The sequence below is a fragment of the Apodemus sylvaticus genome, chromosome 2 (assembly GCF_947179515.1).
Source record: "Apodemus sylvaticus chromosome 2, mApoSyl1.1, whole genome shotgun sequence".
In the NCBI taxonomy this organism is placed as follows: domain Eukaryota; kingdom Metazoa; phylum Chordata; class Mammalia; order Rodentia; family Muridae; genus Apodemus; species Apodemus sylvaticus.
In genome coordinates, this window is record NC_067473.1 from 13224257 (window position 1) to 13239322 (window position 15066).

The 15066-nt window shown below is 33.6% G+C and overlaps 1 protein-coding gene across 2 annotated transcripts in view; it reads right to left on the bottom strand.

The window, feature by feature from the left end:
* Positions 1-15066, bottom strand: part of Hgf (hepatocyte growth factor) — a 76501-nt gene that overhangs the window by 10095 nt on the left and 51340 nt on the right. For both annotated transcript variants that reach the window (XM_052173127.1, XM_052173126.1), the window contains exons 11-17: positions 12605-12738; positions 6288-6326; positions 4569-4665; positions 2835-2909; positions 1648-1794; positions 976-1082; positions 700-845 (exon numbers count right to left, since the gene is read on the bottom strand). In XM_052173127.1, the coding sequence (XP_052029087.1) occupies positions 700-845; positions 976-1082; positions 1648-1794; positions 2835-2909; positions 4569-4665; positions 6288-6326; positions 12605-12738 (745 nt within the window). The remainder of the gene's footprint in view (positions 1-699; positions 846-975; positions 1083-1647; positions 1795-2834; positions 2910-4568; positions 4666-6287; positions 6327-12604; positions 12739-15066) is intronic.

Here is a 15066-nt window from a genome sequence, read left to right on the forward strand (position 1 = left end):
TTAACAAATAAAAAATAACCAAGCTATTAAAGTCACTAACATTGACTATTGATTTTAAAAATGAATAGAACTATTTGAGAAATATGAATACCATATTTCTTAAGGGTACTACCCATTGCATGTATTTCTCAATATTAATAATAGAGTTCATATTGGAAGAGAGTCACAAAGATAGAAAAACTTAGAAAAGCACTAGAAAACTAATCTATCTGAGTCCTTCCAGCCAGCTCAGCTTCCTCTGAGACTTTAGGAGTTTGAATAGCATTCTTTTTAGAGACAAATGAGTGCCTTTAGCATTTTTGTGTTGCTGCTGCTGCTGTTGTTGTTGCTGCTGCTGTTGTTGCTGTTGTTCAGTTTTTTGTTTTCTTTGTTTTGGGAATGAAGCATGGACTTGTTCATTAGTCAAATAAAAGAAATAAACAAAAATTACTGCGGGCTATTTCTGCCCTTCTTTAGAATAGTTTGGTATTCAAGTATTTTTATTTGACAAGGATAAACAGAAAACAGACAAGAAAATATGGCATTGGTTTTTTAAGATATTTTTGTGTTAACTTGGTTTTTAAGACATACTCTTGATAGTAACTTAAAATCCTCCTGCCGCAGACTCCCAAGTTCTGGGTTTCTAGCAATGCTACACCTGCCTACGTTCAATGAGGTACTCATTAAACTACTGGTGTTTATTTGTTTGTATGATTTTACCTCACATGGTCCTGATCCAATCTTTTCAGCTCCAGCACATAATTCGGACTCATTCAAAGTCACCTTGCCTTGATGGTGCTGAATGCATTTCTCATTCCCCATAATATACAGATGAGCTACTCGTAATAAACCGTCTGTGTTGATCACTGGAATGGCCCAAAAACATACAGTTTAATGAGCGAGGGTAAAGGCAAAAAAAAAAAAAAAAGAAAGAAAGAAACAGAAAACTTCCACATGCTAGCTAACTATTGCATCACATCTTAAAAATTAGCTTACATCCAGTGTAGCCCCAGCCATAAATACTGCAAGTAGTCTTTTCAGGGATTGTACAGCCATAACTAGGTAAATCAATTGTACTGACAAAGTTATCCAGGATTGCAGGCCTGAAAAGAAAATATATAGTGTGAGTATGCTATATAGGGATACAACTCTAAAGAAACATGTACATGCAATCTATGTGCAACATTAAGACATAGGTGAATCTTGGTTTTATATATATATTATATTATATTATATTATATTATATTATATTATATTATATTATATTATATTGAATTACATATAAAGGGTATCTATCTTATTAATTTACATAATTAATTTATAATATGAAGATTTCCATAAGTCATAGAGGAAAGAAACATTTACTAGTAATAGTCTTTTAATAAATGGTCACTATATAAAATTGTTACCTTGATTTTTCTAAGAAGTAAAAAAAAAATGCCTATTAAGCCTCATTTTTAAGGTTGTAACAATATTGCACCAAATTTACTAATTGCTATTGGAAAATCATATGATGCCTCTTTCTAATATACAGATATATAAGGACACAGACATACATATCCATAATATATATGTTAATAAATATACGTGCAACAGAAAAAAGAAAAACAGTTGAAAATGTTTCAGTAAATCTAGTTTCCATTAAAATACAAAATCTGAGAAACTTACCGAGCAAGTTTCAGTAAAACCAAGTCTGAGCCTTCAGGTCCATAGACCAGCTGGGAAATGTTTAAGATCTGTTTGCGTTTCTCCTCGCCTCTCTCATGGACATCATGGATTCCAAGCCAAGCTTCATAGTCCTTCAAGTCTTTGTTTCTAGGTAGAAAATTAACATGTAAACTATAATTTAAAATTATAGATTATTGTTAATTCACATTGTCACTTTAACTTATAAGGATAACTCCTGCATGCAAATTTTGATTCAAAGTATAATAATAACCCCCCTTACACACACACACATACACACACACACACACACACACACATTTCTTCAGAGAGATTCTGAACACCACAGAAGTACTGAGGCAGAGAAGGCTTTGAAGTTGGAGAAATTCTACAAGGATATTATGTTTATGAAATGTTTTATTATACTTGCTATAAAGTAAGATGCCTATTTTTTAAATCCTCATGTTCTTTACATGAGTTATAATTTGAGTAAAATTTCATTTACTTTCAGTTCATATATTTGGTTTATCGCTAAGATTGAAGATTTTTCACAAAACGAGATAAGAGAAGCAATAACTAAGCTCCCAAGTGCAGTCTCCTTATCTTCGCTGATGCAACTTCCTTTGAAATTATTCCCAAGTTGCTCCTAACGCTGTCTCTACATATAAAATGCAATGCAGGGATTCAAGGAAGCCTGCTGGTTATCAGAAAAGGGTTTTCTACTGAGAAATACGGAGTGTAAGTGGGAAGTACATGATTTATTTACATAATTTGAAGAAATGATTTTCCCAAGTGAGACTAAGTCCAATCTTAAAAAATCAGTTAGCTGAATGAACATTGAAACACTGCATTAGCACTAATTATAAAAATATAATTGCAGTCACTGTTTATAACTAAATTGTAAAAGGAAATGCTGATGAGATGGTCATGATTTGATCACTGAGACCCATATGGAGAAATCTGACTCCCACAAATTGTCTTCTGCAACTTCAATACGCAAGACATGTCAAACACACACACACACACACACACACACACACACACGCACCTCACCATTTACTTTTAATTTAAATTAAATTGCTTCACTGGTTTTGATTAAATTCCTGTAAAAATAAATGCTTGATATTAAAATCAAAACAGTAGACATATTTAAATGCCCCAAACAAATGTTGCTTTAAGAGCCATCTTACCTGGCTGGAAAACATTGTCTTGCAGTAAGAACCCAACTTTCCTTTATCAATGATCCTCCACAGATATGTTTATTTCTATGAAAAAAGAAAAGTACAAGTAAGATCTTAGCAGAAAAACAAACAAACAAACAAAACAAATATTGTCTGCCAATTACTAAAAACAAATAGCTTCAGTTATCAAAACTAAATGAATTGTCGAGGAAAATGAAAATAATCCACTCAATTGGAACAAGACACACAACAGTGCTTTGGAGGTATCTGGTGATTGTGGCAACAATGATTGTTTTCCAATGTGGTTAAATGTTAGCACATCAAGTTTACAAGAGAAAATATAGTCACTACACACCAGTATATACTTCCAATGCATATATTTATGCTTCTATCCATCTACAATACGTGATGAAAATATAGGATAATTTAAATGAGTAAAACTGTGCAAGTGTTTAAATATCAGCATTTAATTATAAAAATAATAATATGAGATTTCATTAAAGAACTCTGCTAACCTACCCAATGATAACAATTTGCTTAGCTTTACATCATCCCATTTTTCCTCAACCATTATTTAATAGTTTTGGGTTTTGGCTTTTGTGGGGCACTGGATATGCCAAAGGCCTTGCAGACACTGTTTTCTACAGTGAGCTAGCTCTTCCCTCGGCCCCATCATTCTGAGTGGATGTGACAAACTACAGCTGGGTTTGAACACACTACCAAGCAGTACTATGTTTCTTCACTTACGGAAGTGTAACAACTTTGAAAATAAACCTCCTAGGAAAGTTTTTAAAACATTTTTTTTCAGAAGGATTAAGAACTAGAGAATTCACTTGCTGATTCCCAAAATCTGTAAATTAATTTCTTTTTGGCCGAAATGTAGAAAGACTACAGCTTTCCACAATTCTCATTTCCAAGGAGAACAGCTGCTTAGGCTGCAGAGGGCAATGCTAGAAACTCTCAGCTGAAGAGGCAGTTATTTATGGCTTACCACACAGGAGGATGACAGTATATATTGAGTCTTAACTTCTATTCCCTTCAGTGTATTTTTGGAAAAATAACCAAACAGCTGTGGTTACTAAGAACATGGATGGAAAAGGCTCTGTGGACTAATATACATAGGATATGAACAATGTAAGTCAGATACTTACTTTTCATGACATGGTTCTAAGCTTTTCTAGTATATTATTTGCATATTGATTTTACATAGATCATACCAGTAATTCTTAAGTGCTTCCAGAAATAAACATATTAAAATTTCTGTATCCAAGCTAATTACAAAAATCAAAACCACTCCATTATTATAATAGATCATTGATTTCCATGATGAAACATTTTAATATTACTATTTTTCATTTCACTAATGTTAGAAACTAAAAACAAATAGGTCATTTCTGTGATTTTAAGCATCTTAGAGGATATATGTTTAATATATTCTAGATTTGAAAATTTATATATGTACCATAGCTATCAAGGTAACATGAAGACATAAATAGGTCTTTTGTGATATTTTCTTCTAGTTCATCAGAACCTGTATCACATGGAATCAGTATTAATGGACGCTTTGTTAAAACTTACAAAGTTTTCAAGCACTATTATACAGTCCAGTGTATAAAGTTTGGTAAGGACAGAATTTAGACTCTGGTCTCCAGCTTAATGTCCTGTATCTTTTTGCCATCATAGGCTGAAAATACAGTTTTACAAATATTCAGAATATCATGATTTGTGATCACTCATAATTACCTGTATTTCAAACTAACCATCCACCCTACTGTTGTTTGTGTTGGAATGCCATTTACAACCCGCAGTTGTTTTGTTTTGGCACAGGATATCACAGGATCTAAAAAACAGGACCACATCAACAATTTGTCAAGACAGAGCTTATTACTTCTATTAAGTCCAGTGATCACTACACAGATCTGACTAGTATGATTGTATTAAAGGAGACTTTTGAAGAAAGTGCACAACTGTATATCAATCCCAAGATACTTGCTATCCTCACCTTTGCTGTTAAGTGGCACAAAAAACCTTATCACCCCAAAGCAGCCTTGCAGTGATAGGGACAGTGCTTTGCTCACCAGGCACTAAGAACAAATTCTTCAAATCCATCACTAGTGTGTTTCCTTCACTGACATCTAACCTCTGATCAAATGGTTCTCATCCTTCCTACTGCTGAGACTCTTCAATGCAGTTCCTCATGTTGTGCTGACCATCCAGCACAAAATTATTTTCATTTCTATTTCACAACTGTAATTTTGATACTATTATGATCATAATGTTAATATCTAATATGCAGGATATCTGATATTCAAGCCTTGTGAAGCAGTGATTCAACCTGTGAAGGAGTTATGACCCACAAGTTGAAAAGCAATAAACTAGCCAAAGTGAGAAAAATACAAAGTGAGAAAAATGACAAAACTGTAATTGACCATTCTGAATTTGAGAGATAAGAATTTTAAAATTCCTTACTACCATTCTATCTATAGAACTTGTATAGTAACAGCATTATTAAAACCAGACCATTATGTCCTAATGAGATAATTCAGACTCTTTGGAATGGATGTTTTCTTGACCCTGTGCTGGCTTCTCTATCTAGTCTCTTGTACTCTCTCCATGATCTAGATTAGATTTCCCTTTGCTTCCTTAGCCTGGGGCACAACAAATGTTTTAATTTTTTTATAAACAAAATATTTGAATAACTCCTTTCAGCCTAAGAAATATGTGAAAAACAAAAACCAAATGTCCCCACCAGATTCTTATTGTGAGGATTTGGTGAATATCTCAGATGTGATCATGTCTTATGTAACAGACCACAGGGCTAGTGAAGAGCTTTAAGACAGAAAAGAATATAGATATTATGAAATTGTCCAAAATCTGGCCTCTTTATTTCTTTTGTTCGTATTGTCATATCTCTTAGAAGGTGATATATATGTGTATAGATAGATAGAAAGATAGATAAATAGATAGATAGATTGATTGATAGATAGATTATATTGATTGCATATGGTCATCTTTAATTAGAAATGCATAAGTATACTTTTCAAAGTTATATGAAGTTTTTTAATTATTTCACATCTACAATTAAAATCTACAATCAAAACTAAAAGGCAAATAGAAGCCAAAGAAATGGTTCTGTAATCAGTTCTGCTCTTATAGAGGATCTGAATTCATTTCCCAACACCTATCATCAGGTGGCTCACTACAAGCTCTAGGGGATTTGACACTCATCTCCTTGGGCAACTGCATCAATGTGCACATCCCTTTTATAGGGACACATATATACACAGAACTTAAACATGAAATAAAAAGAAATACATTGACTTTTGAAGAGATGTTATAATAGTGCTAAATATTTTTCATATAAACCAGAGAAATTTTTTCTATTCTTATCCTATCTATGAAGACAATATGAAATCCCTTGTGACACATAGAATTATATTGTATATTTTGAATACTACTCACGGTCCAAATTGACAATTGTAGGTGTAGTGTCTCCTTCACCTGCAGAAACAAATACAATAAATGATATAATTCATGGGTACATATTCATCTATATAAAACCAGACAATGACACTGAAATCTAAGTATTTGCTAAATACTTTACTTTATAGTAATAATTTACTAAAATTGTTATTGTGGACATTTCACTTATTTAAAAATGAATAATTTACTAACATTATTGATATAAAAATAAATTATAAATATAATATTTTTCTACGTTATCATGCTCTTACTATTTAATACTGTCAGTATCTTCTGCTTAGTACTACATAATATAGGAAAAATCTTGTTTTGCTGTTCTGTAGGATGCATGTGGGTGTGGCTTTATGGCTTTTGGCAGACAATTATATCCAGTACCAGATTAACTCTCTCTGCAAGATATTCAGCACGGTACAGCATGGCCGTTCCATATACTAGCATTCACGTTATTATTGTTTGAATGAAGACTCCGTGTAGACTGACTGCTTTATTTTCACTGCAATCTGAACTATTTACTTTTTCATAAAACCTATTTTTATTTATACTCAAGTGAAGATAATTGAGAATGCAGATGCTTTCTAAACCTATGCAAGAATTTGGAAAATAGAAATTAATGTCATCTCAGCTGAGACAGGGGTAAATAATTATTTTCGTTGATAGAATATGCTAGACATTAGCTTTTCCAGATGTTTGAAAAAAAAGCTCTACCTGAACTCCCATGACTTATTGCTTTTCCATGAACTTTCTACTGGAGTTTAATTGCTGCATAAAGAGAAGCTTAAAAGATGCTAGGATTTTGAAAGTACTTGAACAGTAATGAATGAGACACAAGACATTTCCTGAAGCTTTATGTCTTAACTCTTCAGAATTGATGGCATAGAGTTCAGCCAGGCCCAGTTTAGACGCAGCTGGCTGTTAATCCCTGGAAATGCCCTGCGCTCCAATAATCCAGCAACAAAACAATAATGACACATAGACACCTTTGGAATGCAAATGCGATTGTTATTTATGAGAGTACTTGAGAGAATTGGTGCATACAAAAGGGTTTTGATTCATGTTCACTTCCAGGTTTAGATATTATAGGTGGATAAAGATACAGGCAAACCTAAATTTTGTCATTTTCCTTTACTTTATGTGGGCGGTATTCCCTTAGAGTCCTCTGAGGACTAGGTTTTCAGTTTATAGTACAAAGATGGACTGAACCAATGCGTAGCCTCTAACTCGCCAAAGATATTCATTGGTCTACTTGACATGTTTGAGTAATTTGATATTCATCCCTTACGTTTTTAAAACAAAGATGAAGATATGTCTTCTGTAATATACTCTATATTAAATATGATCAGTTCCACCTCTAGTTATTTCATGGATGTGTATTTACTTTGAAACACTTAAGGGAATCTTATATCTGAAGTTTTAATAATTAATGGTTTAGTAATAATTAATAATTATTTTAATTCTTCTACTTCAGTATTCTCGAACTTTAAAATAAGCTGAAATGTCAGCTGCAACCAGATTCTGGAATTGTAGTTTTCTGGATTCATTTGAATATTGTAAGTTCCTTTGCTCACTGTAAGAAAAAACCCTGAGAAATGGTGTTTGGGGTGCTGTTGTCTCCCTCAGGAACACTAGCTACATGTCTCTTCCTGTGCATTCCTTCCTCTATCTGCTCCACTACTCACATCTGACAAATGAAGACTGAAAACGCGAGCAAACTGCATGTATGTCCCAGGGGGTGCTGGCACCCAGGGATGGTGTCCCATTTCCTGAGGGAGAGATGTGTAATGGTGGGACTAGAAGGAGATTAGGGAGGTGAGACTCAAGCGAGGGATGTAAAGTGAAAAAAAAATATTAATCAAAAAAAGAAAATAGAATATTGTGTCTATGACGCAAATATAAAGGAAAGCACACTACAATTTTATCAAGTATAAATTTTACTTATAAAAAGTTGGAAAGTGTGTGTGTGTGTGTGTGTGTGTGTGTGTGTGTGTGTGTATACAGGTTTGAACAACCTCAGACTATAGTAATAGGGGCTCTTAGTGAAAACATGAATAAAATTAATTTCTTATAGTTCAAATCTCCAGCTGAAATTCAAAATACTATGAATATGGCTTATGTCTCCAACCAAACATCTATTTCCCATCATTATTTTATACATTAATATTAGTGTATATTTATAGCATGATTATAGTGCTTTATAACTGTTCCTCCATACTGCAAATCAATTGAGATTAAGAAGCAATGTATAAATAATTTTGTATAAGCAGCATGTTGTATAAGAATTTGTATATAATAGCAACCCAATAAAAATTAAAAATTATCAATAAAGACCATTTTTATTCTTATAGATCATATTTACAACAGCCCAGAAAAATTATTGCTTTCATTATAAAATTTTGCAAATACAGAATACAACTCAAAAGTATAGTAAGTAGCTAAACTTATACACCTACAGAGCCATGGAACTCTTTTTTTCTACTTAGTTGAGTTGAAATCAATTATTCCTTTCTCAATGACTACAATTTACTCAAGATACATTAAGAGGTGTATGTGTGTGGGGGGGATGAACATACAGCTATTTCTTCATTATTTCCTATTTGATAAACTCCACACCACAGTATATGCTATATACTATTCAGTAATTTGAAAGAACACAAATCTTCACTTGTTTTGTGAGGAAAATATATAGTGAAAAAATGATGAATATTGTAACTGAGGTTAAATAAATAACAAGAACTCAAGTCTTCTAAAGATAAATTGTATTAGCCTTTCACCAGGGAGAAAATGTAAATCAATCCGGGCTATAAATATAAGTTGGAAAAATGACAGTGTGAAAATATTTATTGCAATTAATGTTCAGTATACATTGAAATAAAAATGAGTTATTGGTAACAGTATTTAATCATACACTAGCAACACACTGACAACTTTCAACAGCATCTTGATAATTTTTGTTTGCAAAAGTTAGTTTAATATCTGTTTTTTAAAACTTCAAAATTATGATTTCTGCCTACCTTAAGTTTATAAGTCAAGGCACAAGTCCTTAATTCCTCTGATCTATACATTTGTTCAAAGTTGAGCTAGATTTAATACAGAAATCACTACAATTTATTTTAAATAACAGGTATTTTTCCTTTATTCTTCCATGACTATACACTATATAAGCTTTTATTATTCTTAGGCAAAGAATGTTACTAAAAGATACAAAGAAAATATATGAATGTTCAGAAAAAGGAGAGATGGGATGGGTGTTAGTAGAAGAATGGTAATATAGTATGTAAGTCCTGGCTGGAGCCTAGAACTACAAAAGAATAACAATTTCTATTATATTAATTTAAAAATACTTTTTAATGCTAATCTCTGGTAAAGTAGATTTGTATGTTTTGGTGTTGCAGTAGGGAAATTATCTGAGACAGCATTTTAAAATATGAAACCAATAACCAGGAGTAATAAAGATTATTGGAAAATACCAATTTATTGGAAAGACTATAACCACAGGACATAAAATGTAATAACAAACATAACTTTTTGGCAAATATGATGTATTTGTTTATTATTATAACTAATTTCCAGATATCCTGAAACAAGATTAAATTTTTAGTTAACTGGAAAAAGTCCTCTCTTGAACTCAACATAGCCAATATATACAAAGAACTCAAGAAGTTAGACTTCAGAGAGCCAAATAAACCTATTAAAAATGGGGTAGAGAGCTAAACAAAGAATTTTCACCTGAAGAATTTCGAATGGCTGAGAAGCACCTTAAGAAATGTTCAACATCATTAGTCATTAGGGAAATGAAAATCAAAACAACCCTGAGATTTCACCTCACAACAGTCAGAATGGCTAAGATTAAAAACTCAGGAGACAGCAGGTGTTGGCAAGGACGTGGAGAAAGAGGAACACTCCTCCACTGCTCGTGGGATTGTAAAATGATACAAGCACTCTGGAAATCAGTCTGGCACTTCCTTAGAAAACTGGACATGACACTTCCGGAGGACCCTGTTATACCATTCCTGGGCATATACCCAGAGGATTCCCTGGCATGTAAAAAGGATACATGCTCCATTATGTTCATAGCAGCCTTATTTATAATAGCCAGAAGCTGGAAAAAAACCCAGATGTCCCTCAGTGGAGGAATGGATACAGAAAAATGTGGTATATATACACAATGGAATACTACTCAGCAACTACAAACAATGAATTCATGAAATTCTTAGGCAAATGGTTGGAACTGGAAAATATCATTCTAAATGAGGTAACCCAATCACAAAAGAACACACATGGAATTCAGTCACTGATAAGTGGATATTAGCCCAGAAGCTCTGAATACCCAAGACACAATTCACATATCAAATGATTCCCAAGAAGAAGGAAGGAGAGGGCTCTGGTCCTGGAAAGGAGTGATGCAGCAATGTAAGGGAGTACCAGGACAGAGAAGTGGGAGGAGATTGGTTGGGGAATGGGTGGAGGGATGAGGGCTTATGGGACTTATGGGGAGGGGGAATCCAGGAAAGGGGAAATCATTTGGAATGTAAACAAAGAATATAGAAAATAAAAAAAATAGTTTTCAAAGATTAAAGATGGATTTACCTTTTATTTTTTTCAAAGTGGTATTATTTCTTCAATGCAATGGTTTGTTCTTTTTAATAATCTAATGTGTGTGGGGGGGTGGACATAGCATCATGCATATACATGGTGTATACACACATATACATAAACATAAGGTTTTGTTCAGGAGTTGGTCTTTCTTGCCACTATGGGATCTGGGGATTGAACTCAGGTCATCAAGCTTGCTCCAACGAGCTTCAACAACTGATTCATCTCATGGCCCTGAAATATTCTTCACTTGAATTTTTGCAGATATTCTTAAAATACTTATTTCTAATTTGTGTAACAAGAAAATTAGATTTTAAATAAGGTTCTTACTGATATTACAAAAGTACATCCTTTCACAATAGATTTGTTTTCATGACTTTTTAAATTCAGTGTATTTAATTTAGTGAATTCAGTGTGTCAGGGGGTGGGTAGTTCTGGTGCCTGAAATGGCAAAGGCATCAGACCACCTTGGAGCTGGAGTTACAGGTAATCATGAATTACCTAATCTGATATACATGTATATGGATTTTATTTGTGAGAATCTCCTTCCTGTTTGTGAGATATTGCAAATGTCTGAAAGTGTTTCTGATTGTCAGGACTGGTAGGGGAAACATTGATTTTGGACACCTAGTAAGTAGCATCAAGGGAACCAATTACCCTATACTCTGTAGAACAGCATCCCTGAAAGAGTTAATAGTACAAACACATATGTATTATTATTCCTTTTGATTCATTTGTCAAAATTGATATGTAGACAGAATTGCATACTACACAAAGAAGTACAGCACTGAAAGACAGTGTTGTCCATACGTTTACTGAGCACTAATAATCAATTTTATTATTTTCCATTTGATATTTCCAAACTTTCTCTTGATATTTTAGCCTTCTTTCTTGTTAGTTTTATGGCCTTTGCATTTCTTTGTTAACTGTATTTATTCTAAAAGCCTAATTTTGATCATTTTCTCTTTAATTCTAACATTTTTATGTATTGTTACATTTCATTAAATAGGAAATATACAGAACATACTTTTATGAAGTATATTAAATACTTTATCACTTATACATTAATACCTTTTAATAATGTTATCTTGATAACTTTAATACTAAAGTTTAATAGTAATACTAAAATATATTTCACAGAGTATGTGTGAACCTCCATGCATTTTAGTATTTTCCTAAAGATGATTTCAGGTCTTTTCACAGACTTTGCAGAATTAGAAAGTTCACAAGAAGCTCTGCTCTAGTCACGGAATGAATAGGCAATGTTGGTGCTGGGATGAGTCTTTCATCTAACACCATGACAGTTTATTACTTAATTTCAAGTAGAAAAATTTTTCAGCGTAAGAAAAATTTTAAATAAGCACAATTGCTTCTATTGTGCTGATAGATAAGAGGGTCAGGGAAGAAACAGGAAAGTAAGAAAAGGAGAGGGAAGGGGACAGGTAGGAAAGGGAAGGGAAGGGTGGTGAGGGAATGGGAACAGTGGGGAGGAGAGAGGAATGGTGGGCAGGGGAGGGAAGAGGAGGTGGGGAGAATAGACAGAGGAGACAGACTGTGGACAGTGTGCATTGCTCTCTAGAGAGCCGCATTTTTGGAATCAACAGCAGAATCCTACATCATTTTAACCTCTGATTAAGAGGTTGCTTTCGTGGAGATAAAGTACATTTGAAATATTTTAGGTGAAAAAGATCATGACATGTACTTACAACGGGAAATGGGGCAATAATCCCAAGGAATAAGAGGATTCCCCGTGTAGCACCAAGGTCCATGGGCATCATCATCAGGATTCCGGCAGTAATTCTTATTCAACTTGCTAGCATCTGGCTCCCAGAAGATATGACTACAAAAACAAGTTGAATATTGGGAAGTGTCTCTTACTGTCACAAGTAGATATGATCTTAAACCACCTCTTTTATTACATATTCAACATAAGCTTTGGCTGCTGTTCCCAAAGTTTGGAAACACATCTTCAATTTAGAAGTTTAGGGAATATGGAATAAGGCTCCATAAATAATATATTTAAATAATTGTGAGAGATTTTCTGACCTGGATTCTATATAACCTTTATAGTACAAAATAAAAATATTATGAAAAATAAAAATACTATGCAGAAAATAGATAAGAATTACCTAAAAGCACAGTATAGAGAATTTGAAGATTAAATTATAAGATAGAAAGTGAAAGCTACAGTAAAATACATTTTTATTTTTCTAATGTATAAGAATAATCACTAGCAACTAATTGTTGTGATGAAAAAGAAAATTATTAATAAATTGGTAATTGATTTCTCAATGTTTAGATTTAATACTAGCAAACTAGAGTGTTCTGACAGATAGCTGAGTAACAAAGTTTTCCAACTTACACATTAACTTTTGCTTCAAAATAAAAATGATAATTCTATAAGATTATGACCAATCTGTTAACATTTTTGTTTATATTTGCCTCAGAAATATGAGTTAAGCCAAATTCTACATCCAATGACTTGATTCTCATTGTCATTAAAATCTGAACATAAATGATATTATTATAATTAATACAATATAATTATGATGTATTAATTATTATAATAATTATTAATAACAAATAATATGTTAATAATTAATGTGTTGTTAATTACTACTATTTTTTTATTTTTATTTTCTATATTCTTAGTTTTCATTACAAATGATTTCCGCTTTCCCAGATCCCTCCTCCCCATATGTCCCATAAATCTTCTTCTCTCCACCCATTCTCCAATCACCTCTCTCCTTTTTCTCGGTCCTGATACTCCCCTCCAACACTAGATCAGTCCTTTCCAGGATCAGGACCCTCTCCATATTTCTTCATGGGAGTCATTTGTTATACTATTTGTGCCTTGGGTATTCAGAGCTTCTGAGCTAATTAATATCCACTTATCAGAGATTGCATTCCATGTGTATTCTTTTGTGATTGGGTTACCTCACTTAGGATGATATTTTCCAGATCAAACCATTTGCCTAAAAATTTTGTGAATTCATTGTTTCTAATGGCTGAGTAGTATTCCATTGTGTAAATATACAACATTTGATGTATCCATTCCTCCTTTGAGGGAAATCTGGGTTTTTTCCAGCTTCTGGCTATTATAAATAAAGCTGCTATGAACATAATGGAGCATGTGTCTTTATTGAATGCCGGGGAATCCTTTGGGTATATGCCCAGGAGAGGTATAGCAGGGTCCTCTGAAATTGTCATATCCAGATTTCTGAGGAACCGCCAGACTGATTTCCAAAGTGGTTGTACCATCTTACAGCCCCACCAGCAGTGGAGGAGTGTTCCTCTTTCTCCACATCCTTGCCAAGACCTGCTGTCTCCTGAGTTTGTGACCTTAGCCATTGTGACTGGTGTAAGGTGAAATCTCAGGGTTGTTTTGATTTGCATTTCCCTAATGACTAATGATGTTGAGCACTTCTTAAGGTGCCTCTCAGCCATCCGAATTTCTTCAGGTGAAAATTCTTTGTTTAGATCTGTACCCCTTTTTAATAGGGTTATTTGGTTTCCTGGGGTCTAACATCTTGAGTTCTTTGTATATAATGGATATTAGCTGTCTATCAGATGCAGGGTTGGTGAATATCCTTTCCCAATTTGATGGTTGCCATTTTGTCCTTTTAAGAGTGTCCTTTGCCTTACAGAAACTTTGTAATTTTATGAGGTCCCATTTGTCAATTCTTGATCTTAGAGCATAAGCTATTGGTATTATGTTCAGGAACTTTTCCCCTGTGCCCATGTCCTCAAGGGTTTTCCCCAGTTTCTTTTCTATTAGTTTCAGTGTGTCTGGTTTTACATGGAGGTCCTTGATCCACTTGGAGTGGAGTTTAGTACATGGAGATAAGACTGGATCAATTCGCATTCTTCTGCATGCTGACCTCCAATTGAACCAACACCATTTGTTGAAAAGGCTTTCTTTTTTCACTGAACGTTTTTGGCTCCTTGGTCAAAGATCAAGTGACCATAGGTGTGTGGATTCATTTCTGGGTCTTCAATTCTATTCCATTGGTCCACTTGTCTGGCACTGTGCCAATACCATGCAGTTTTTAACACTATTGCTCTGTAGTATTGCTTGAAATCTGGGATACTGATTCCCCCAGAATTTCTTTTGTTGTTGAGAATAGTTTTAGCTATCCTGGGGGTTTTGCTATTCCAGATGAATTTG